Source organism: Polyodon spathula, chromosome 27, assembly GCF_017654505.1.
Source record: "Polyodon spathula isolate WHYD16114869_AA chromosome 27, ASM1765450v1, whole genome shotgun sequence".
Lineage (NCBI taxonomy): Eukaryota > Metazoa > Chordata > Actinopteri > Acipenseriformes > Polyodontidae > Polyodon > Polyodon spathula.
In genome coordinates, this window is record NC_054560.1 from 7,660,714 (window position 1) to 7,685,713 (window position 25,000).

A 25,000-nucleotide genomic window follows, 5' to 3' on the forward strand; every position below is an offset into this window, starting at 1 on the left:
TCATTTTGAAAAGTCCTTGATCATCAAAACATGTTCTGTTTTGCTGGCTGCTGCAGTACAGTATATGGACACAAAAGACACTGCTTTTGTTCAAAGATTTTATTAAACTGCTATTTAAAAGAAAGAAAAAAGCAAAAAGATATTGTCCGCCTGGATTATGTAATTGAGATTCACTGTGAGTCTGTGGCAGTAGTACCATCATCTATCACAGCTGTCATTACCTAGGGTCATCCTACAGTAATACCACCACAGCTGCAGTTGGAATGGCTTTTCAGTAAACGTCTCCCATGCAATTGCAAGTAACAAGTTAACGACACGTATCTTAATTACAGTGGAGTAAATGTGTATGCGGTAAGGTTTATCTCTCTGAGGCTTTTCAAACCAATTGAAGCTATATATATATATATATATATATATATATATATATATATATATATATATATATATATCTATCTATCTATCTCTGATGGGTGGACAGGTTGATTAAGCCGTTCCAAATGCACTAATCACATGTTACATGCAGGACAAGCATTGTCCACAGTGGACATATTGCTCTCAAAAAATTAATCTGCAACAAAATATGGAAAACTAAGTTGTACGTGGGTTAATACACTAGTCTTTTTTGGAAGTGTTTTTCGGAAGCCATATTACGCCATTTGAAATAATGGGCATACAGTCAGTAGACATTTTTTCGGTCTAAGTAACTGTGTGCTGTGCTGTATTCAGTAATCGCATCTTGCAAGTACAGTGCTAAAGTAATCGGGAGACATAAAAATTGAAAAGATAATTTGACCATTCATATTTTGTTGAATCAATGTGCTGATTCCTGTACAGCACTCCCACCAGCGGAAGTGAAACTGGTATGTTCTTTATTGATCCGATACACAGTTCTGATTGCTGTGATAAATGGAACATTGTGCAGCTCGTGACTGAGTGATGTTCTTTCTGAGATAAGGGGATAGTGTATACTGTCTGGATCGCTTTCAGTTTACTTGTGGTCAGTTTCACAGCAGCACTTTCAAGTTATGCCTCTTGCTTCGTAAGTGTTCTCACTTAAATCGTGGAGCTCCGAAACACCGTTACTACAGCACTGTAAAACATCTGTGAAATTTATAAAAATAGACATTGATGGGTTTTTTTTTTCTCCCTCTGTTGCCGGATTTGTATACTCTACATCCCTGGACATCTAGTCAAAATATTAATAATAACACATTTGCAAGTGAAATTTATTTTTGTTTTGTTTTGGGTAAAAAAAAAAAAAAAAAAAAAAACTGCAATAAAATAAATGTGTAGGTAAATCCAGAAATAGTATTATTCTCAAATGAATGTTTTAGTTATAACCAGTACACTTCAAACGCTGGAACAAGGAGAAGCAGGTGGATTAACTTTCTTATTCTAGATTATCTGTAGAAATCAGTTTAATAACTTGACTCATCCAAATAGCTTTTCAGTTAACCAGCAAGGCAGTCCCTTCAGATCTGTTCCCTGGTGAACCGTTGAGGTTATGTTAGTTCCCAGAAGCTTCATAACAATTGAAATCATTTGGTCTTCAAAACCGACCCTGAGATGATTGTGTGGGAACTGAACCACTGTGCTCAAATCTGTTTGGATGGGGGTCAGTGTAGGTTAGTTTTAAGGATGATTGGTTTAATAGCTAGCAAAGGGATGCACTATCGATATTAAATGTATATATTAAATATATTCAGTAATTTGATTAAGAGTAGAGATGGAAATAAGACTCTATTGCATAGCAGTTTGATCCATTCAGGTTTTGCTATGATTTTAATAACACACCTGATCTTGTTGCCAATACACTGTGGCTAATCAAGCCAATAGTAAAACCTGGAATGGGTGAAACTGCTATGCAATAGGAGTCTTATTTCCACCTCTGAAGAGTATGGGCAAAGGGACCCCCCCCCCCCCAGCACAGATGTGAAATCGGTTTAATTAAATAAATAAAGAAAATAAATATTTTGTTTCTAAATTAAAATACCTTGAGTATTGGAATGTAATCTAGGCTATTTTATTCCAGTTATTAATCAGATCCTATGCGTTTGAGCTATACTTAAACTAACACGCAAGCTTAAATTTATTAATTGCATAAATAAAAAAAATAAACACGTGTTGGCAAATTCACAGTAGCAGATAATCTACCTTTTGATACAACTTGTAACTGTCAATCTTGATTATTATATGCAAAGTAATTATGTCATTATAGGCCTTTCTATTGACTGTTTCCTGGTGCAGGCAGGTAGGAGTTTCCCTGCTTTTAAAGGAAGGGAGTGGAGATTACAGATTTAAGGAAGTTTGTACATGTTGACACTGGAATAATGTCCTTTGGACTTCTATGGCAGTGATCCGATCCAATAAATTAGCACAGGTGCCGGACACTTTCTTTTTGTTTTCTCTCCTCTTTCTCATTGCACAGTAGAAACTTAATAATAATAATAATAGTAAATAGTAAGTGTATGTAGGCAAATACATTTTCACAAAGGAAGCAGTTCTTCTTATGTTGCCTTTTAAACTTTTAGTTAATGTAGCTGTGGAGAAAAGGACGTAATAGCAAATGTAGTCTAGCACATTGTCGTTGCATCATTCAGCATACCTCTTTTCTGCAAATAGTTCTTGTTTTCTTTTTTAAGCCTATAACAAAACAAGGATGGATCCTAATAAAGTGGCCGTAGAAATAAATCAATATAGTAATAGATGGAATCTAAGCAAATTAAGAACAGATGTAGGCAGAATTAATCCTGTTATCTCTTGCTGCTGCCCTCCCTCTGAAGGCACTCTCTGTTCGTTCCCTCTCTATTGTTTACACACGCCAGCGCAATAACTTCTTGGAACAATCAGAATAATTTCTCGGAATATCTGTTTCCCTCTCCTGTTTGTTCGCAGTGCCGCTGTCCGGTTCTTTAAGCAAGCTGTTTGTAGGGCAGAAATTGCTTTAACCCCGGGGCACTGGTGATGCGATACAAAAGTCCAAAAAAAAACTTCACTCACAGCCTTGCTGTGAACTTGACAGTGTTGGATATTATGTGTGTGTCCTATATATACTTCTGGGACCGGCCGAATAAAAAATAACTGGACTTGTTTTAGTTTCCCCAAAGGGCTGGGTTCTCTGCTGTGTGGACCCTTAGGTCAAAACATATCCAATATACTACTGACTGGCTATGAACTGTAAGTTTCCTTTTGCAATATGATTTCTATAGGCTAGTGTGAAATTGTATTTCTGATTTATGAATTTTGACAGGCATCAGTCAATTGATTTCAGTGATTTAAAACTTTTCATAGTCTAGTTTTAATGACTGTGTTTATCTGGCTGACCAGGGTTATTAATTTTAAAAAGCTAATTCCTGAATTGTGCATACCAAGAGCTTGAGAGGCATGTAAAATGAGGGAGCTTTGATACAGTGTGTGTTTCATTGTAAAAGTGTTTCACAACATGTAATGACTGAATAGTTGATGGGAGTCTTGTACAATTCTGTAACGCAGATAGCAGTCAAACTTGCCTGAGGGGTGTGTGGAAGAGCTACAAGCACCCCAGTTGTTTAAGTTTTTATGCCTTGTCGAAATGCATGCCGTTTGCAAGAAAGCTGCAGGTAGCACTGCTTGGGAATGAATATTATTAAATGGAATTCATTGGAAGTCATTCACGCTTGAAATGAAGCATTCAGCCCACATCTGCAGGATTAAACTTGACCCTCTTATCACCCTGTTAAGGGCCTTCCACATCCTCCTATTTAATTAATAGGCCTGCGTTACTTTATAAGAATGCTTGCCAACATTAACCAGTTCGCTGTTGTCTTCTGTTTCTAAGAGAAAACTATTAGGAAACGGGTCGAGTAATTTTGTGTTGTCTGTCTTTGCTGATTCGATTGATCAAGCTCTGTGACCACCTCTCCTTCCCCCTTACCCACCCACACACAGAAATCTGAACTGCTCCAGTACATTACTACAAAAGCATAGGTCAAGCACATGTGTCCACATCCACCCATTTCTTCTGGTTTTAATTATAATTGCCGTCTCCTGAATACAACAGAAATTCAGCTCCCGAGGTTTTTCGTATACCATTCTTGAAAACACACAAGTACTGTTTGTTTTATTTTCAGTGTTTATTTTTTTAATCGAGCGATCGTTTTCTATGGAGTCGCAACAAGCTTAACATTTTAATCTCTCGTATTTGTGTTTTCCCAGGACCTTTCGTACATCGAGGAATTTTCCAACAACTCCCTGTTCTCTTCACCCACCGACTCCCTGTCTGAGTACGCCGATAACCAAGGCTTCCTCAGCTCAGACAGCCTGAACCAAGTGCCAACGATATGGGACGTGAACACGCCGTCGCAGCCCCCCGAGGTCAGTGCCACAAACCATACCTGGGCTGAATTACAGTTACAACAGAATTGCTTGCGGACAATTACAATTACAATGCAACTACATTATGCTGTTATTATAATTATTACAATTACACTAAAAAGTTACATCAGCTGCGCGCATGAACATGTTTACTCTGTTTATTCTAAATATAAAAACTGTATAATTTGGAAACCAATGGGGTCACTCACCAAAAGTGGTTGAAAAATAATTGACCTGTAATTGATCAGTTATATGGTAGAATTACAGTAACAATTGCAGTTGCAATTGACCCCATTTCTGCTACAACCCCCTTGTCCTGCGCTCTCCAGGGATCACAGAGTTGAGAGTCCTATTGCATAGCAGCCTCAGCCATTCCATGTTTTACTGTGACCTTAGTCACTCATTCCTGAGCTTCATCCCAAACTACAAAGTACTCAATAGTATAATGTGTAGACATGCCTAAAGAATGTGTTTAGACTGTAGGTCTTTCTTATTGAGGGCAATTCATGGCTTTTAAAGGTTCTGGTGTGACCAACACCTGGATCCCTGAGTGTCTGCAAGGTGTTTTTTTTTTATCCAGGATAAAAATCCCATAACACCTGAGATTTAAAGTGCATCCAAAGTCTTTTATGCATTTTTTCTTTTTTAATGCAATGCATATGGGTTTAAAAGTTGACGATGGGCAAATAAAGTAACTGGCAAGAGCAGCTGCAGCAGCACACGGTTTACTGAGCAGTTAGCCAGGCACAGTTTTATAATGATGCTGTCATTTGGTACTGAAATAGTTAAGTCTACTTACAGAACAGACCTTGCCTCTTGCCATGTCCTTGCTTAGCTGACTTGAGTGCTGCCTAACCTTGGCATATGGGACACTAATTCTTTACAGGGAATAAAACCGGATGTGGGTTAATTTAGAGTGTGTTCTGGAGAACAGGAATTGGGTGGTGCTTTTTAAGGACTTGGAGGATGTGAGGATGAATCAGTTTCACATTCTGCTCTAACGAGTAGATGCTATCTTCCATCTCCACAGGGAAACAGCACTGTCAGTAAAGGTTTGTGTTGTGGGCTCCAGGGATGGAAACAAGATTGCTATTGCAGATCAGTTTCACCCATTCTAGGTTTTAATACAAGCTTGATTAGCTCATGTCTGTTAAACTCATAGTAAAACCAGGAATGGATCAAACTGCTATGCAATGGGATTCTTATTACCAGCCCTTGTAGGGTCTAAGCAGCATGCTGACATTTAGATCCATCCGAGAAACGGTTTCACACAAAGGGCCACCAGAAGAAGCTTGATTTTAATAAGAATAATCCAGGTATCAAAATAAGAATTCAAGGATGAAAATGAGACTGCATTTGCATGGAAGTTTGAACCTCGAGTTTTATTTTGAGCTGGGGGTCTAATCTATAAAGTGACAGATACAACTCCATTGTTGTTGCTGGTGTTTTTTCTTCAGCTTGGGTAATCAATAGCGATTGGCAGCGGTACAAAGGTCTGTCGCTCATCAGGTCGTTACAGTAGACCCATCTGTGTGTTAAAACACTGAAGACATAGAAAAAAGAATCAAAATCCTAAATGTACACCAATACATGCTATGCCATTGCCTTTATCTGCTCCTTTAAAGAGCGTAGTGTACATAGCAAGGCAGAGGTGCATTTTAGTCTCTTTCTGTTTCGTTCCAGCTAAACCCCAGCAGGTTTCAAGGTATAAACAGTTTGGAAGAACTCTCGGCCATCATCAACGCTCCTCCTCTCGGAGGCTACCAGGTAGAGTAGCCATGGCCTCTCTCATTTGCTTAATCTGAAACAACAAGGGATTCCCATTGCATAGCACTGAAAGCCATTCTAGGTTTTGCAGTGAGCTTAGACCATACCTTGTGGTCACATGCAACTATGAAACTGCAATGCCCTGGGATTGTTGTCACTGATCAGGCCAGTTTCTAGTGTAAAGGATCTGTTGGTGTTGGGTTTGGTGAGGTGGTATACTGGGAAATTGAAATACACACAGCTGTGGCAAAAAGTGTTGCATCACCCTATAGAAGTAACTAATTTTGCTTCATGAAGTCAAAATGAAACCGGCTGAGTAAAACAGAATGAAACCATGTGTTATTTTTACGTAATTAATAGTTTTCCCACATGCTTAACGAAAACTGGCAAATTGAAAAATTTGACATTTCAAAATCTAACATGAAATACTGCACTATTGTTATGGCTTCTGGTAGACTTTTGCAAAACCATTTTGTAGTTTCTTAATTACATGATGTTAAATAAAATATCTAAATTATGTTCATACAGTTTGTTTTTTTTTTTTGTTTTTTTTTAATTGTGTGAATCTTAAAATTCTAGGTGATGCAAATAGTTTGGCTACAGCTGTAGTTCTATACGTATAATGTAATAACAGTCCCCATTGTATATGTGTAATTATTTTGTAACTAGCCAGTTAAACTGTGGTACACATTTAATAGTCTAATCTGTAAAATCCCCTTTTCCTTTCCTAGCCCACAAACCAATACTGACCAGAAATATAGAAAAAAAAAAAGATTGATTTCAGAAAAAGCAGGGGTTCTGTTCCCCCTGGATGGTATTGCTGTGATGAACATGCAGCTCTTTGTATAAAGTGATCCCTAAGTGGTTGTTGCTGGTAGACGAGGTGACCTGCTCTTCCTAACACTGCTACCATGTTATTTCACCTAACTGAGTCATTAAGGAGTCAGTGTCTCTTTTTCAGTGATTCCATCTAACATGCTTCTACCTCCTGCTTCCGGGTTCTTTTTGGGTGTGTGTGCACATGTGCATGGTTAAACTCCCATCACATATTAGAGTAAGCAGGTAGCTCATGGTCTGTTGTCTGTGGTGCTTTACTCATCCCCAGATACCCCCTCAGCCAGTAGTGGAGGAGGAAGAGGAGGTTGATAATGAAGAGGCAGAGGAGCTGGGACACGCAGAGACCTACGCAGACTACAAACCATCCAAATGTAAAGTACTTTTAATATTCCTACTCCGAAAGCGATTCGATTCTCGTTAGGTCCCGGGACGCATGTTATTGCTATTGCGATAGCTCTCTCTCGTTTTAAATCATCTGTGAGCTGCCGCTGCTGCTGCCAGATTTGATTCAGTTTGTGAAATGATTTTTCAATGAATTATTTGTGAACTTTCTCTCTCTCTCTCCTTGTATTTTCACAGCTACGATAGGAAACTCTCACCCAGATATCGTGGTTGAAACGAGCACATTATCCAGCGTACCCCCTCCGAATATTACATATACTGTCTCCATCCCTGACAGTACAATAAACAACGGGCTACTCTCTGCACTGCAGCTGGAGGCTATCATATATTCATGCCAGGTATGGAGCGCTGTGGAGATTTAAATGCAGAGGGCTCTATTCACAGAGCTCTGTAAAGGTCTTGCCTGTCTTTACCAAAACTGTCCAGTACTATTAGTAAGTAATCCAATAGCTGTTTAGAACAGTTTCTTATGTATCAAACTGTACTTTATCATAATAACAGACTTTAAAAAAAAAAAAAAAAAATTACATTTTGAAATATTTCTTGGCTTTTTTATTAGATTCAAGATCTTGTTACCTAAGGCCTTTGGTTTCAAGATGGGCTCACTAGCAAGGCTCAAACTTCTTATCAATGTTAGTTATGATCTTGTTGCTATCCGGGTCTGTAACAACAGGTTTGTTTTCTGTGTTCCCTAGCAACATGAGGTAATTTTGCAGAATGGGCAGAGAGCAGGCTTTCTGGTGGGGGACGGAGCCGGCGTGGGCAAGGGCAGGACGGTGGCAGGCATCATTCTGGAAAACTTCTTAAACGGAAGAAAGAAAGCCCTGTGGTAAGTTATCAGTGAATTCCCTACATGGCTGCATGCTATCATTTGAGTGATCGCTGGTCCAGTGGTGAGTCACTGTGACACCCATTGAAATGGTCTGTCAGCTGCGCATTTCAAATTTTGAAAGCCCTGTTTACTGAGCTGTGTTCAATCACTGCCTTGTGATTTGTTTTCCATTCCCAGGTTCAGTGTCTCCAATGATCTAAAGTACGACGCAGAGCGAGATCTCAAAGATATTGACGCTCCAAATATCCCTGTGCATGCCTTAAACAAGGTGAGAGCTGTACCACGGATACAGGTGCAGTGTTGTAATGTAATTCATTAAGAACTTATTGGCTGTCCACTAGATGGCCATTTGCATCGTGGCGTTTTGTATAGTGAACTTTTAATTGTTCTTATAGTAAACACGTTATTTGTTTCTTGGTTTTCCCAGATTAAATACGGTGACACAGCTACCTCTGAAGGAGTGCTGTTCGCGACATACTCTGCACTGATTGGCGAGAGCCAGGCAGGGGGGCAGCACAGAACAAGACTAAAACAGATCCTGGACTGGTGTGGGGAGCGATTTGACGGAGTTGTATCCTTTTCCAGATTTGATTGATTGATCTGTTTGTGTGTTTACTTATTCATTCATTTTGTTTATTTATTAATTTATAATAGGTATTTTTTAATGTACTTATTTATGTGGAACTTCAGTGTTGGAGAAACATAACTTGAAACAGTAGCTATTGAAAACTTGGAAAATGCTACTTTTTTTTGTTAGTTGCACTAATAGGAAAAAAAAAAAAAAAACCCTCCAGCTATTTCCCTTGACTGCGGCTCCTCCACAGATTGTGTTTGACGAGTGTCATAAAGCCAAAAACGCCACGTCGACGAAAATGGGCAAGGCTGTTCTGGACCTTCAAAACAAACTTCCTTTAGCAAGGGTGGTCTATGCCAGTGCCACAGGTAAGCAAGTTTCGTGTATGAATGCACTCAAGCAGCAAGTTAAGTCTGTTGATCTGACATGCTGTCACCCCCCCCACCACGGTTTGCCAGGTGCCTCCGAGCCAAAGAACATGATTTACATGAGTCGACTGGGGATCTGGGGGGATGGCACCCCCTTCAGGACGTTCGAGGACTTCCTTCACACCATTGAGAAAAGGTGAGATCGCAGGGGAATCCTACTTTGTGTGGAACCAGATATCCCACTCTGATCCTAACTTTTAAACAACCTGGCCTGCCCTAAAGTGGAATGTCACTTGTCTGTGTGTGTGTGTGTGTGTGTGGGGAGGGTAAATTAAAATATAATGAGAATCAATGATAAGACCCCATAAATACAGGAATGCAAACGTGTGTGTCTGTGTTCAGTCAAGTCCGAGGGGACCTCGATGAGTATGTTGAGCGTGTTTAAACATACTTATCAGACATAAAAGAAAACTTTCTTTCATTGCCGGAGTATTTACTTCAGCCCCATTATTGTTTCTGTCCAGCAGCGGTCTTCAGAATAGTAGCTCTAGTGTATGTGTGTGTAAAGAAAACCTTGCAAGTGTTGATGCACCTCTGGTTAAAGGTGTCCCGTGTCTCTGTACCCCCAGGGGTGTGGGTGCGATGGAGATCGTAGCCATGGATATGAAAGTGAGCGGGATGTACATCGCCCGGCAGCTCAGCTTCGCTGGCGTCTCTTTCCGGGTAGAGGAGATCAGCCTGGACAAAGAGTACTTGCTGGTCTACAACAAAGCAGCACGTCTGGTAAGGAGTCCCATACTCAACTTCTCTACCTTCCTCTGTCTGCCAGTGCTTCCCGACTCTTGGTAATGGCATTCATTAGGGCAAGTTATCCACAAGTTCACTGTTGAAGTCTTGGGAACCAAAACTATTTGTTATGGTAATAGATGGAAGTCACGGTGATCCATGCAAACAATGTGTTGTGTGTGTGTGTGTGTGTGTCTGTGTATCCTTGTCTGGGTACGTTGCTGACAATCCCATTTGCCTGTTTTGTTCCTCCAGTGGGCTGAAGCCCTGGCTGTTTTCCAACGAGCCGCTGACCTGCTGGGGTTGGAGTCACGGAAGTCCCTATGGGGCCAGTTCTGGTCGGCACACCAGCGATTCTTTAAATACCTCTGCATAGCAGCCAAGGTGCGCCGCCTGGTGGAACTGGCAAACGAGGAGCTGGCCAAGGGCAAGGTGAGCAGCAGCATCTCCTGTAGAATTAAATCATTACTGGAACTTTGTTTTTAATGGAAGCAAAGGAAATGCTTACAAGAAACTGAGCCAGATAGACAAGCGCTTCTCCTTATGTGTACTTTAATGGAAGCGGTGTGTATATAAACATAGTAGACTTTTATCTGTATCCAAACAGGATGGGACAGCACCATGTTCAGATGAGTGATTTGTTCAGAGCACTGATTGTTTTGGTAACACAGCAACTTATTACAATGTCAGCCTCACCAGGAGCTCTTGTTTGTTTCCAGTGTATCGTGATCGGTCTGCAGTCCACTGGGGAAGCTCGAACCCGGGAGGTCCTGGATGAAAATGACGGACACCTGAACCGATTTGTGTCTGCGGCAGAGTGAGTGCACACATCTTGCAGTTTGCAGTACATATAGGTCCATGTCATTCAGTGTGTTCACCCTATTTGTCCAGTGTCTTCTGAATCGCCCTGTGCAAATTTCGTCCTGTATAGTAATAGACCCGCTGTTCAGTCTCCCACACGAGCTGGCTTATTCTGTAACTCCACATCCCAGAGGTACGGACTACCTACCAGTTTTAGGATCCTTTACAGTTTTGTTTCTGGTGAGAGGGCATGGGAAAGGTCTTGCAGCTCTTGTTGTATTGAGTCACCACATCATTCTTTTAGAAGGGGATTTTCACAGTAACACATGGTAGTGAGGAGGCAGGACTGGAACTGGTGCTGCAATAAACCTTTGCTTCTTCGTTTCAGGGGAGTGTTTCAGTCGCTGGTACAGAAGCATTTTCCAACTGAGAAAAGGAAAAGGGAGAAGGGGCCGGCAAATAAAAGGAAACGTAAGGGAATTTGAATGATTTTCATTTTTAAAATAAATAAATAAATAGAAATTATAATAATATTTGCATGTGTTGGGTTTCCAGGTAAAGTCCTGACTTGGCTTGAAAGATCTAATTCTCGACTTACTATATATATATATATATATATTATATATATATATATATATATATATATATATATATATATATATATATATATATATATATATACCATTAAAGCACCACATAAAATGTGAAATGATTATCTTGTATCGATGTTATTGTCAGAGCTCTTGCTATAGCACCCTACCAATATTGTCAAAGTCTTATCAGTCGTTTTGATAGCACTGATTCTGGTCTTGGCTTCATCCTCAGTTTTGAAAGAAATCCAGTCTGACCCAGAGGGAGAATACAAGGGCACATACGATGAATTCAAGCTTAATGTCATTGTTGTTTTGAATGTGTTTGCTTGTTTGTTTGTTTGTGTGTTTTAAAGCTGTAGCTCTGCTACATTTTAATCGGGGTGATTTGCCTTGTAGGTAAACCCAAGGGGCGTCAGACGAAGTTCCTGAAGCACTGCACTGAGATTGGGGGTGTGATCAACATCAGTGATGACAGCAGCACTGAGTCTGACGTCATGGACAGCGACTCGAACTCCTCCCCTGACTCCCTCCTCGACAACGATGACGTCATTTTTGTCGACCACATTAACTGTTATGCTGGTACGTCCCGTAGATTCTCGCTCTTCAGGAAAAGGCGACACCAGCGGGTTGTCCGTCTCTGGGAGGATGGGCGAGCACCTGCACATATTTCTAGACCAATCTGCCACCCTAATAGAAAAGCATAACCTGTTTATAAAATACATATTCAATTATATGTATGCAGCTATAGCAAAAACATTTGCATTACCTGAAATTTTTTAATTGAGACATATAATAAAATATATATATATATATATATATTATATATATATATATATATATATATATATATATATATATATATATATATATATATATATATATAATTTACAGTTTTATTTAACATCATGTAATCAAAGAAAATACAAAATGGTACTGCAAAAGTCTACCGGAAGCCGTAATAGGACAGTATTTTGTGTTAAATTTTGAAATATCACATTTTCATGGGGTATACGAAAAACTACAAAGCGGTATGCAATTCAGACATTATCCAGCAGGGATGTTTGATTTTGTGAAGCAAAAATAGATAATTGTACAGGGCAAAACTTTTAACCTTAGCTGTAAAATCCTTTTTTTTAATAATCGCGGTATTTAGTGTTACAGTCATTTTCGATTAGCACCTGCACTGCCTCTGCAATACTAACACAAGCTCACTTATTTCAGCAAAACTACAAGAAATAAAGCAAGACCTTTTGAATAAGATTGCAGTGCTGGGACAAGAACTACCTCTGAATACCCTGGATGCATTGATAGACAAGTTAGGCGGACCTGATCATGTGGCAGAGGTAAAATACTGACTCTTGCTCAGTAACACAAGAGGGGATTTTTATTATTTGCTTCAGTGAAAGATGGTGAGGGTTCCAGGATTGAGGTCTTTTCTAAATTGTCTGATCCTGAATTCTCTGCATGTAATGTTTTTTTTTTTAATTTTTGGTTGTGATTTACCATCTCTTGATTGACTTCCAAACTGCCCTGAAATTGTCCTTCGTTTGCCTGGTGCTTTTTGCATTTACATCTTTACCCCGAGAGGCTGCGATCCTGTGTGTGATCTCGGATTGCCAGCAGCAGCATCACTGCTCCCGTGCCTGACCCCTCCTCCCTCTCTGTGCAGATGACTGGGCGGAAGGGCCGCGTGGTGCGGATGTCGGACGGCAGCGTGCGCTACGAGTCTCGAGCCGAGCCGGGCCTGTCCATCGACCACGTGAACATCAAGGAGAAGGAGCGCTTCATGTCAGGAGAGAAAGTGGGTTCCACTACCCAGACCCTCTGCTTGCACAGCGGTTTGAGCTGCCCCAGGGTTTACTGTGACCTGCTTACCAGTGCTTGCTTCAACTCACTGTCAGTGCTTTCAGGTCACATCAACCCAGCTAAACATTATAGCTAAACCAGGACTGCCTGCAGCTGCTGCTATGCAAAGGGAGTCTGTGTTACCTTCTTTACATCCTACCAGCGATCCTACAGAGTTTAGAGTTGCTGAATTGAGCTTTAACTTGTGGAGAAGGTTGCTGCTTTTATTTTGTTTTGCCTGGTGGCAATATGGTAGTTAAATTTATTTAAAACAGACCTGCGCACACACACTGATACCATGTTTGCATGTACCATTTACCTGCACTATATTAGTCCAGTATCTGATAAAGAGTAAAAAGGGCTGTTTTAGTTAAGGGATTTTATGCTGTTCTGGTCCAGCATTAATTGAAATGTCCTTATAAAGTGCATGGCAAGACTTTTTGAGGTTGCTCATTTTAAAACGTATCTCTCTCCCCCCCACCCCCCCACCCCCACCCTTTGTTGGTAACAGTTTGTAGCAATAATCTCGGAAGCTGCCAGCTCTGGGATCTCATTACAGGCTGACAGGCGGATAAAGAATCAAAGGCGAAGGGTTCACATGACCCTGGAACTGCCCTGGAGCGCAGACCGAGCCATTCAGCAGTTTGGTGTGTTGGCCTTTACATTTTCCATCATAGATTTAATATTACAGATTGGTATTAGGCTGTCTGCCCACCTCTTCCATTCCTATATTGTAGATGGTACTGAAGTGGCACAGGTAAGTGTGTCTACTAACTAGATGAGTTGTACTCGCTTGTGGATCTCTTAATCCATTCCAGTCCCAGACCTTGTTCCAACCAGGTCCATAGGTATTCTATTGAGGCTTGTTTTAACTAGTATATTGCATTGTTCACTTGAATCTTGGTGATTTGGGGTGTATCTGTATGTATCACTTCACCATAATATTAATGATGGACTATTGTGTTAAGACAAAAATTAAATGAGACCAGCAGAGTGTATATTTACCAACCATAAATCACACTTCATTAAAGAACCATTTGTCAAACTGCACTGAGCCTTTGCTTTAGGATTTCACAATATAATATGATACAAACGATATATACCTGTTACGATACGATATATTATGTGAAGAAAGTGTCCTGATTCAGTGATTCCACAATGAATCGTTACCACTGAACCAGACTTTATTCTGTAAATGTGGATGTTTTTTGTAAACCCTAACCCTTGTGCTCAGTTGCAAAGCGGCACTGACTCTGCTGTTGTGCTGCTGGTTTCCAGGTCGGACTCACCGCTCCAATCAGATCAATGCCCCCGAGTATATCTTTCTGATCTCCGAGCTGGCAGGGGAGAGGAGGTTTGCGTCCATCGTCGCCAAGCGGCTGGAAAGTCTGGTAGGTGCTTCCAGTAAATACAGACAGAGTGGCGCATCAGGATTACACTGAGAGGCTGTGTGTTTGTGTTTTTTTTTTTTCTCCAGTGTAAATCAAACCTCAGTTCCTGGAAGACTTGAAATGCACTGCCTGTAATTATCTCTGGTAACAAGCCAACTTTAATTCCTTCTGCTGATAGTAGAAAGCTATTATGCACACCTACGCTGAGGTAATGCCAAGATGTCCTGCGATCTGAGAGCGTCACACTTGTTCTCCCAGCTCCAACTCTTCCTAAACTAGCTGTTCTTTGTTAGGATACACTTACTGATCTTATCAGGAACAGTGCTCGTTTGTACTACTTTTAGAACCAGTTTAAATGAAACGGGTTTTGGTTGTAGAAGTTGTTGGTTGAGTTTGGTTTCTGATGGGCTGCTGTTTTCAACTCGCACGCTCTCTCTTGTTCCAGGGTGCCTTAACCCACGGAGACAGAAGGGCTACTGAGTCGAGAGACCTGAGCAAATACAACTTTGAAAACAAGGTATGGCAACGGTGCAGTGTGTCTCTCTCACACTCTGCCAACGAGTAGTTACTGCTAGAAGCAAAATGCAAATAAGCTTGGTCAAGGTGTTTTATTTTAGTCAAGTCCCACTCTACTGAAAAATATTTCTCAAATTCTCAAGTGATTTAAATACTGTGTAGCGATTTCAGTAGCTTATTGGACAAAAAGACAAGCAGAACTGTTTCAATGATTTTTTTCTCCTCCCCCCCGCAGTATGGTACCAGGGCTCTGGATAAGATTATTAAAGCCATTATGGGCCAGATTGAGAGCAAGGTGCCAACTCCAAAAGGTTATCCCGGTGGAGATGCCTTGTTCTTTAGAGGTGAGAAAGCTTCCAGTCTCTAATGTTGCCTGCAGTCACATTTTTTGTGATGATACAAGGAGACCAAACATTGCCGCAAGACAATTCCCTATTGTGATTTTGTGTTTTAGACATGAAGCGTGGACTGATGGACGTGGGGATTTTCTGCAGAGAACCCCGATTTGGAGTCGGCGTTGAGAAAGGTGAGAGATCAGCCTTTTTTGTAGTGTGGAAGCTTTTGAGCAAAACTGCTCTGGAGTATTTTGGCTAGTGGTTTCATGAAAAAGAGCTTATTGTTTATTGTAACAACCTTCTTTTTGACTGAAATAATGACAGAAATCTGTTTTGATTTCTTTAGCTGCTGGCTGGGGACACATGCGTCAGTTACTGGGAATCCCCTTAGTGTTCAATAGCAATTGTATGCATTGAAAGCAGTTGTGTGCATCATTATCCCTCTGTGGGAATGAATTCTGTGTGTCACATTTAGATTTTATCCATCAATTTACATTATTTGGCATAAGTTATTAATGGTGTCAGATTCTGTCTGAGGTGTCTGTCTGTTTTAATGTCACGCATACATTGTTGCATATTATTCGAATAACTTATCGAATTGTGATTTGAACCATTTCGATGCAACTCCTGTTCTGTAGTGTTCTGTTCAAACTGTTGCTAGAAGTGATGGTCATTAGCTTTTTCTTCATGCTGAGAGCTCTGATTTATGAATTTGCTGACATGCTTCTTGTTGTTTCAGACTGCAGCATCACAAAGTTCCTGAACCGCATTCTTGGGCTGGAAGTTTACAAGCAGAACTCCCTCTTTCAGTACTTCACTGATAACTTTGACTATCTGATCGAGAAGGACAAGAAGGAGGGCAAATACGACCTGGGAATCCTGGGTATGACTCCTGCTGCTCCCCCCGCTCTACCGACTCTCCCTGTCACTGCCCTCACCCACAGGCACCCAGTCTCGCCTGCAAATTACTTTTTCTTTTTTTGACTATTAAAGGTTTATCTCCCCTATTCCCTTTCACTCCAAGCATTGCAGTCAAATCTATAGCAAGCTTAGAGAGGTCCAAGTGCCCTCTCGTCTCCTGACAATCTGAAATTAATATTCTACGTCAGTCCTTAAAGCTCAACCAGAGATAGAAATAAAACTCCCGTTGCATAGCAGGTTGATTCACTCATTCTTTTAAAAAAAGACATCTGTCTGTGACCCATACACTGTGGCTAATCAAGCTTGTAATAAAACCTGGAATGGGTCAGAGTGCTATGCAAGAGGAGACTGATTTCCATCCCTGTTTATGCACGGAGCTGGTTCAGGGTACCACGTTGCCCCCTCTGGCATTTCGACTCCACTACCCGACCCTTCACCTTCCCACTGAGTAGCCTGACCCTAACGCTCTTGGTCCGTGTTTCTCCCAGACTTGGCTCCAGGGAACGATGAGATCTATGAGGAAACCCAGGAAAAGTTCCTCACTCCAGGAAACCCTCAGGATGGGCAGGTGGTGCTCTATAAGGTATGCATTCCCCTTTCAGTATTGCACCTGTTCAAGGAAAGAGCGCCAACCCAGAACCAAGGTTTGGTCATCCAGGAACTGCATGTTATTACTGTTTAAAGTAGCGACATTGATGAAGTGCAATGCAAAGCTGCCATTGTCAAAGAGAGAAAAGGAAGGGAAAGTAAATTCTGTTTCACTTGTAGATCACCGTGGATCGAGGCATGAAGTGGGAAGAAGCATTGAGCAAATTCGAAAAGCTGACCGGACCTGATGATGGCTTCTATCTCTCATACAAGGTAAGATCCTGACCACCCCAACCCCTCTCCATTTAGTACGTAGGGGTTCTTCTCTTTCAGTCTCATTTTGAAGTTTAATTTATCTTCCAGTAAATCCCTTTTTCACTCTAAGCAAAAGAGGTGCTCAATCAACTTTTCAAAGAAATGTTCGGACAAACTTTCAGATTGGGTGTATTTCAGTTCAAGAGGTGAAGAGGAGAGTAGGAAGAAGTGTGCCAGCGGGAGAAGCCCTTTCACTGTCCGTGGGAGACAATATTTCCAGTTAAAACGTCACACTGTCAAGTTATTCTGTGTCTCGTCTTGTTAGTTATTATTTTATTTACAATATAGTTTTTTTTTTTTTTTTTTTTTTCCATTCTCTCACAGTTGAGGGGAACTTACCCCAACGCACTCCTGGCAGAACAAGGCCGGGGGAAAAACTTCAACCTGTACAAAGCGAACATCGGGAAGCAGGTCCAGCACGAGAGCTTGGACAACCTCTTCAAGAGGTACCGCAAGGTGAGACTGCAGGGCCACAGGCAGGTGATCTGCCATTTTTAAACATGCAATTGCAAAATCTGACACTCATAATTGAATAAACTCCTTAGTCCAAAATTGCTCTGCCCTGCTAGTGTTTGCCTCATTTTCAAATCCCTGTTTCCATACAACTTGATGCAGAGTCAACAAAAAAATCTGACCTGTGGGATTCGCATCACAGCGAAGCCTGTCAGAGGCAAGAGATGGATCTAATTTAATGTATTATTATTTTTTTTTTAAACTGTAGGTGAGCCCAGAAGAAGCCAAAGATGCCTGGGAAAGTCAGTACAGTTTCTCCCGCCGAAAGTGCAGCCACGCCACTTGGTAAGCGCCTGGATGGACAGAGCAGATCACTGTGTATTATGCCAGAACGTATTTTCCAGCATTCTAGCTTTCCAAGCTGCTGGTTTAGCCAGGGAGGGAGGTCTTTGGCCACCACGCAGTCTCAGGAAACCCTCAGGTTCTTCAGTACCAGTTGAATAACCCCCTGCCTCTGTCTCCGTCAGGAACGGGGAGTGCAAGCTGATCAGAGAGGGGAAGGAGTGCTGGCAGGGCATGCGGCTGCGGCAGTACTACATGCTGTGCGGGGCGCTGCTGCGCGTCTGGAAGAAAGTGGCCGACGCAGTTTCTGACATCACCAGCTCCAGCATCCTGCAGATCGTCCGACTGAAGACCAAACAGCACACCAAGCAAGTCGGTGAGTGTTTGTCATGTGCGGGGTTGATGAGAGAGGCAGCAAGGAACAAGCTAGCTTAAATCGACTTTGAGAAAGTGGTCTTAAATCTATGTTCATTAACTGTTATTATATGTAGGTATCGCAAGTTTAAATGGGTGTGAATCCAGCTGTGTGTTGCTATGGGCATTCCATCGTACTTGAGAGTTGACTTGCAATGTTTTTATTTTATTTAAGCAGTCCAAGATCTTGTAGCTCTGCTATGATGTACAGCTATGGCAAAAAGGTTTTGCATCACCTAGAATTTTAGGATTGAGAAAAAAATTATACAAACATAATTTTGATCTTTTATTTAACATCATGTGATAAAAAAAATTACAAAATGTTATTGCAAAAATCTAGATGGAAGCCATAATAGTAGTACATTATTTCATGTTAGATTTGGAAATGTAACAATTTTGAATTTGTCAGTTTTTCATTGTTATTCAATATGTTAACGTAACGTTTTATTCAGCAGGTTTCATTTGACTTTATGAAGCAAAATTAGTTCATTCCATAGGGTGACGCAAAACCTCTGGCCAAAGCTGTAGGGTTATTTGGGCTATAATTTCCCTGTGTGGTGATGCTAGGCAGCCAGGCTTGTAATGCAGCATCTCCTTGGCTCTAACAGGTATCAAGATCCCGGAGAGCTGCATCGCCCGCGTGCGGGAAGAGCTGACTCAGATGAACGAGGCATTGAGGAGGAAAATTGAGGAGCGCCAGGAGAAGGCCCTCAGGGAGGAGAGGGAGCGGCTGGCGAAGGACTTCCTGGAGAAGCTCTACGCTGCTACTGCCAGCGTCTCGGACTCCCCCGCCGCCTCCACCCAGCCCCTCGACCTCTCCCAAACCCAGTCCATGGCCCTCCACAACCACTACAGCCACAGTCTGGACGTCCTGGACCTCACCATCCGCCCCATCCCACTTCAGGACAGCAGCGCGGGGTTGGGGCTGGGGCTCGAACCCACCAAGGGCAGCGGCTCCTCCAGCTCCTCCAGCACCGCCCCGCAGGGAGAGTTCAGCCTGGAGTCTCTCATCGCGCAGCCCCAGCAGCAGCAGTTACAGTCCAGCCAAGTAGGCCTCTTTCCAAGCTTCTCGCTTGATTCCACCCTGGGCCTCCCCCAGTCTTATCAACTACCCAGCCAGCTGGCTATCTCTGACAGTACTGCTGCCCTTGCCGCTGCCCCTGCTGCTGCCTGTCCTAGTTCTGTTTCATCCACGGCTTCCTTGTCATTGTCATCATCTTTGCAGCAGCAGCCAGGCTTCTTACAGACTCCCCCACTGTCCAACGGGCAAAGCGAATTGGACGCCATCAACATCCGCGAGGTTTTAGATAGTATGTTTCGGACCACCCAGGAAAGCCAGCGTCAGTCTGTCATTCAGTACGGGTTGATGCCTTTCTGGGATGATGATTAATGCACAGCCCCCCCCCCCCGGTCTGCAACGGTACCACGCTTCAGATCCACAGCGCAGGCAGGGTGTTCATGCCCGCCACTTTCGTTTTTATAACTTTTTTGTGTTTTTTGTGGTTTTTTTGCTGTTTTTAACTGCACCACCAAAATGAAAAAAAAGATGAAAGGGTCTCCCGTTATTTTTCAATGGGATGATTTTGTCTTTGGTCCGCATTAAAAAAAAAAAAAAAAAAAAAAAAAACAAATTTTGATTTTGTTGATTGTTTTATTATATATATAAATATATATTATAAATATACTATATATATAAATATATATATGAAACCAGTCAAACCGTTTTGTTTCCATATAGTAGCTGTTTATTCTCTTTTGGTTTGTTTGTTTGGTTGGTTAGTTTTTTGAATGAGAACTCATCCTAATGCTTCAATAGCAGGACACCTTAGTCTCCCCCAACAGTTTCAGTTGAATTTTGCATTTTATGTATATTATTTATTCTATTTTAACCATGGGAAAAACCTGAGCAGCTTCATGAATTGATGCTCCTCCGTTTCTTCTTTCAGTTTTGTGATACCCTATTACTAATACCCAGCAGGGAATCTGTGTGTCTAGACTGACCTGACCTGGCTGCTGCCTAACTGTCACGCTTGATACAGTCATCCCTCTGTCCATCCAACCATCCCAGCGTTTATAGAACAGACGAGGTTACCTGCGTATTCCGTTCAGTATTTCCCACGTTACACTTTATGAAATCAGAATAGAACTGGAGTTCACGTTGGAATATGGAAAACGCAGTCCTGTCATCTGTAAACTGTGAAGACATCCCATCTCAGCGTCAGACAAGTAGGACTGTACAGAGCAGAGTCTACATCACTGCAGCGGTACTCGGAGCTGGTCTGTCCACAGACGGAAAGAGCAAAAAAACTAAAAAAATAGTTTTATATTTTCAAATTTTAAAAAGTGGTGTTTTAGGGCAAAGGATTTTTTTGTTTGTTTGTTTTTGTTTTTAAAGTAAATTGAATTCTTAGTGTTTTGGCCAATAGAAATTTTTTTCAAAAGTAATTTGGTGTGTATCAAGTTTTTTAAAATGTGTTTCTTTTATTGAGCATGCTTCTTTTGTACCTTCTTTAAGTAGTTGGTATCGCCCAGTCCAGTCCTGCCCCCACCCCTGGTTTACATCGCTGCATCGCCCCTGGCTGTCTGCGTCTGCTGTTGCAGCACATGTTAAAGGATAAATAGCCATATGCACAGTTCTTTGTATAGGATGCTTACCTGACAAGTAGTTTCTTTGTAAAAGTAATTTGCTTACCTCTCTCTCTCTCTCTCATGTGCAGACTAGAATAGGGTGAAACTTCATACAACAGATCTGTATAAAACATTTTTAAAAGTTAACATTCCCTGATACAAATTCATCTCCAGTGATGAAATTTTAAGTTGTGGAAAAATGCAGTTTAATTTGAAACTGAAGCCTGGGGGGGGTCTAAAGACCAGTATTACAATCTTAAATTAAACACAAACATGCATGCAAATGTTTTGGGACAGCAGCTTTGAAATTGTACATATTGAATGTGATTGTGAATTTTTTTGTTTTCTGTAAGGGGATGGGTGGAGATCTTTTGTTTTAATTTAATGTCCTCAAACCTCAATGATCTCCATTTTATGTGTAACATGTTGTAATTGGGTGTGTTTGTTAAACCAAATGCATATCCTCCTCCTTAAGAGATGGCAAGCCGATTTAAAGCCATGTGAATACTGTAACTTTCCCAGGGGTTGGCAAATGTGAACATGACCTGCTTTAAAACAGTGCCTTTGGAACATGCAAAGAAATATTGTATATGTATATTGTGTTTGGTGTTCAGTGAAAGCAGTTGTATTGTATTTATTAAAATGATTAATACCAGGCTCCCTATGACCCACCCTTCTGGACAGTACATACCATAAACTATAGCCATTGCGGTGATGTTTGAGGGATCTGTGATGCTGCTGTGGCTTATAGCTGAGCTGTCATTTTGAGTAAGAAGTCAGACACCCAAGTAACAGGCTTCCATTAACCCGTGCAAATCCTCATAACGCTTCAAACGATTCGGCAGTGACTCATTTCAAATCCTCGGTGATCTAGTTGATCTCTTTGCTTAACTGACAGGTTGTGACTCTGGTCTCAACTAAGCACCACTAAAGAGAGCAATGCACTATAGCCTTGTCGCCTGAATGTGTGGTTCAGCTGGTCAATGTAACTATATATATATATATATATATATATATATATATAATGTTTAGTTACATTATTGACAGAAGCTAGCTCAAAAAACTGCAACCGACTAAAGGGGATAGTTTGAACCCTGGGTTTGCACTGCCCCCTGGTGTAATTAAACAGTACAACAAGCTATAGTGAGAACCAGGCTTGCTTTGTCGAGGTCTTGAAGTTTGTTAATGGAAGCCCTGCTTTTTGGGTTAATAGCTCTTTCCTAAATTAATAAACATACACCTTGTTTAGCAATAAAATAAACACATACAGAAAGTGATGCAAATTAACCACATTTTATCCAACTTTTAAAAAAATAAAATAAAATAAACCTCCCCCCTCCCTTTTTATAAACTTTGAAACAAGCAGTTTTAAACGGAATCTCACATGCTGCATTAATGAAAGAACTTTATATAGTAACACAAAAAAAAAAGCTATGAGTCTCTTTTACACAGAAAATGAAGACTTGTGTCCTGTATTTACGTAAAATGGGGTAGAAGCAATGTATTATAGGTTATTATTATTGTTATTTATATTTAAGGGACTTCTTAGTGGAAATTGTTTTATATTATGACAGGGACTTTTGTAGAAAAAGAAATACATTTTAAAAATAATTGTAACCTGCCACCAAATATTTTGCACTGTTCTGTACTGGTGTACAGGAACGATGTATTAATTTCTCTCTCCTTGTATTTTTGATTATTAAAATTATTATCAATACTTTGTGTCTATATAGGGCTGTACAGTGTGGAGCTATACCAAAGTATTCAGCACCTGAAGTTACCTGGTATATTAAAAACTATTCTTTATCTCAGGAATAAATAAACATTTCTTACAAAAAAAGACAAATAATCTAAAAACAGCGTCCTGGTTTCACAAGAGTGGATGTTATTGGTGAAGGGGGCTGAATGAATGCTCAGCATTGTAAATGAAAGAAAAGTACATCAATAGTGTCTTTTTCAATGTCAAGACTTAAAAAAAAAAAAAGTAAACAAATACTGGGGTTTTATTTGTTCTTTTTACAATGTTCAGCAGTACTGAAATAAAATGAGAATTCTTTGTCTGCTGCCTGGGTTACTCGCACAAAAGAAGCCACTGGACAATACTTGTCTAAATTTCATTGCTATGTTTGTTTTGTTTTTCTTTTTTCAGTACTGCTGTATATCTTAAACTATTGTGTGTTTTAACATTATTGATGTTGTTCAATGTTTGGTAAAATATCATAAATGTTTATGGATTCTTAGTGGGTGGTAACTTTTATAAAGAAAAGTATGTTTAAGTGTTCATTTAGTTTTACAGTGAATTGCAAGTGGTTACATTTAAGAGCATGTTTGCAATTGTTGAAGGGGAGAAGATCTCCTACAGTTAAAATGCTGCCTAATTGAGAAAGGAAGGAAAATCGGCTCAGCCCTGCAACCCCTACCCGGAGTGATTTAACACCACTGCACCCAATTTGAATGAATTCATTTATTAGCTACAATATGAATTACATATAGTTGTTCCAGAAGCAGGGTCCTGTGCGGTTAGTTTACAATGCAATGAATTGTCATTGCTGGAATGCAATAGGTGGGGGTAGTAATGGGCAAGTGAACTACAAGCTTGTGAACCATTGTTGTGCAGATGACTAGTCCTGTCATTTATATGAAACCTTCTGTGAACACAGAGAAAATCGTGCTTTTTTTTTTTTTTTCGGTTGCATTCGTGTTCCATTTGTTATTTAATAAACAAGCCCTCTACATCTATATATTTTCACATTTGAAATACTGCAGTAGCCCTGTATTTTTCAGTAAAAAATAAAAAGAAACTTCCTACCAGTTGTATTACATATCCTCATTATTCTAATTGTAGATTTTAATATTTAGTCTATCAAGAATGGCATAAACATACGATTTAAAAACAAAAAAGGCATCCTTTTGTTTCTAACCTATGTGAGGATGATAGATACATCTATACCTTAATATATATATATATATATATATATATATATATACACATATACACACACACACACACACATATATATATATATATATATATATATATATACACACACACACACACATATATATATATATATATATATATATATATATACACACACACCACACACACACACACACATACATATACATACACACACACACATAACTGACAGGACTCCCTGGACATGGGTGGATATATTTCAGTCACTTTTATTTGATAAACATTGTTAACAAGACGATGCTACTGATTGTATGTATTTTTTTTCTGTAAAACTGTTTTAGCACTTTTTTTTCCAAAGAGGGTAAAAAAAAAAATTTTTGTTTTTATATATATATATATATATATATATATATATATATATATATATATATATATATATATATATATATATATATATATTTATAATTTAGATCAAACTGTATATATTGTAAAAATTGTGCCTTTTGACTAATTCTTAAACGTTTTCTACTTACACCTGAAGGAATATATTGTAATGCAATCTCGTCTAACAAAAATAAATAAAAGATTGCAAAGGATTTTGGCACACTCTCTTTTTTTATTTTTAAATGCTGGTTCACTTATGCCTTTAAATAGACATAGCGCTATTTCAAAATACAAGCATCTGAGTTTTGAATGTGAATTATGTTGAAATTACAGATCCCTCACTTATTGGGAAATTACAAACTCTGATCTTGCTCAAGAGTAAGTGATTACAGACCTGTTTTGTAATACAGTTAGCATTTTATGCAACAGTCACATATTATTCACCCTTTAATCTAATTTTCATTCTAATCAAAGGTCTTTTTAAAGCAGCATAGCAATTTTGATAGTGATTTTACACCAATCACCCTCCACCACGACTGTTTCACTTGTCAAAAGAAAATCGGCCAGTACAAGGTTTAAAATGGACATTGGCGAGTAGATTAACCTCTGTAAATTCCATAGGACTGGCCATACCA

At 40.1% G+C, this 25,000-nt stretch overlaps 1 protein-coding gene across 1 annotated transcript; it reads left to right on the forward strand.

Annotated features, from left to right (window-relative positions):
- Positions 1 to 3,575: 3,575 nt before the first annotated feature.
- LOC121301194 (protein strawberry notch homolog 2-like) lies at positions 3,576 to 20,068 on the forward strand. The gene is made up of 29 exons (XM_041230337.1): positions 3,576 to 3,599; positions 4,195 to 4,353; positions 6,037 to 6,120; positions 7,226 to 7,328; positions 7,537 to 7,697; positions 8,055 to 8,188; positions 8,369 to 8,459; positions 8,619 to 8,762; positions 9,016 to 9,133; positions 9,224 to 9,329; positions 9,763 to 9,916; positions 10,175 to 10,351; positions 10,639 to 10,736; positions 11,109 to 11,191; positions 11,710 to 11,892; positions 12,535 to 12,656; positions 12,983 to 13,114; positions 13,670 to 13,805; positions 14,437 to 14,549; positions 14,995 to 15,066; positions 15,301 to 15,409; positions 15,520 to 15,591; positions 16,140 to 16,283; positions 16,810 to 16,904; positions 17,090 to 17,182; positions 17,549 to 17,680; positions 17,946 to 18,022; positions 18,205 to 18,395; positions 19,042 to 20,068. The coding sequence occupies exons 1-29, from the start codon at positions 3,576 to 3,578 to the stop codon at positions 19,821 to 19,823; spliced, it is 4,089 nt and encodes a 1,362-aa protein (XP_041086271.1). The 3' UTR covers positions 19,824 to 20,068.
- Positions 20,069 to 25,000: the final 4,932 nt, after the last annotated feature.

What these genes read in the sequence shown, in the direction of transcription:
- LOC121301194 (XM_041230337.1), top strand. Translation starts at nt 3,576, where the DNA reads ATGCCGTTTGCAAGAAAGCTGCAG. An exon ending in GGGAGCGATTTGACGGAGTT is followed by an intron (nt 8,763 to 9,015) that starts GTATCCTTTTCC and finishes GCTCCTCCACAG; the next exon opens with ATTGTGTTTGACGAGTGTCA. An exon ending in ACAACAAAGCAGCACGTCTG is followed by an intron (nt 9,917 to 10,174) that starts GTAAGGAGTCCC and finishes TTGTTCCTCCAG; the next exon opens with TGGGCTGAAGCCCTGGCTGT.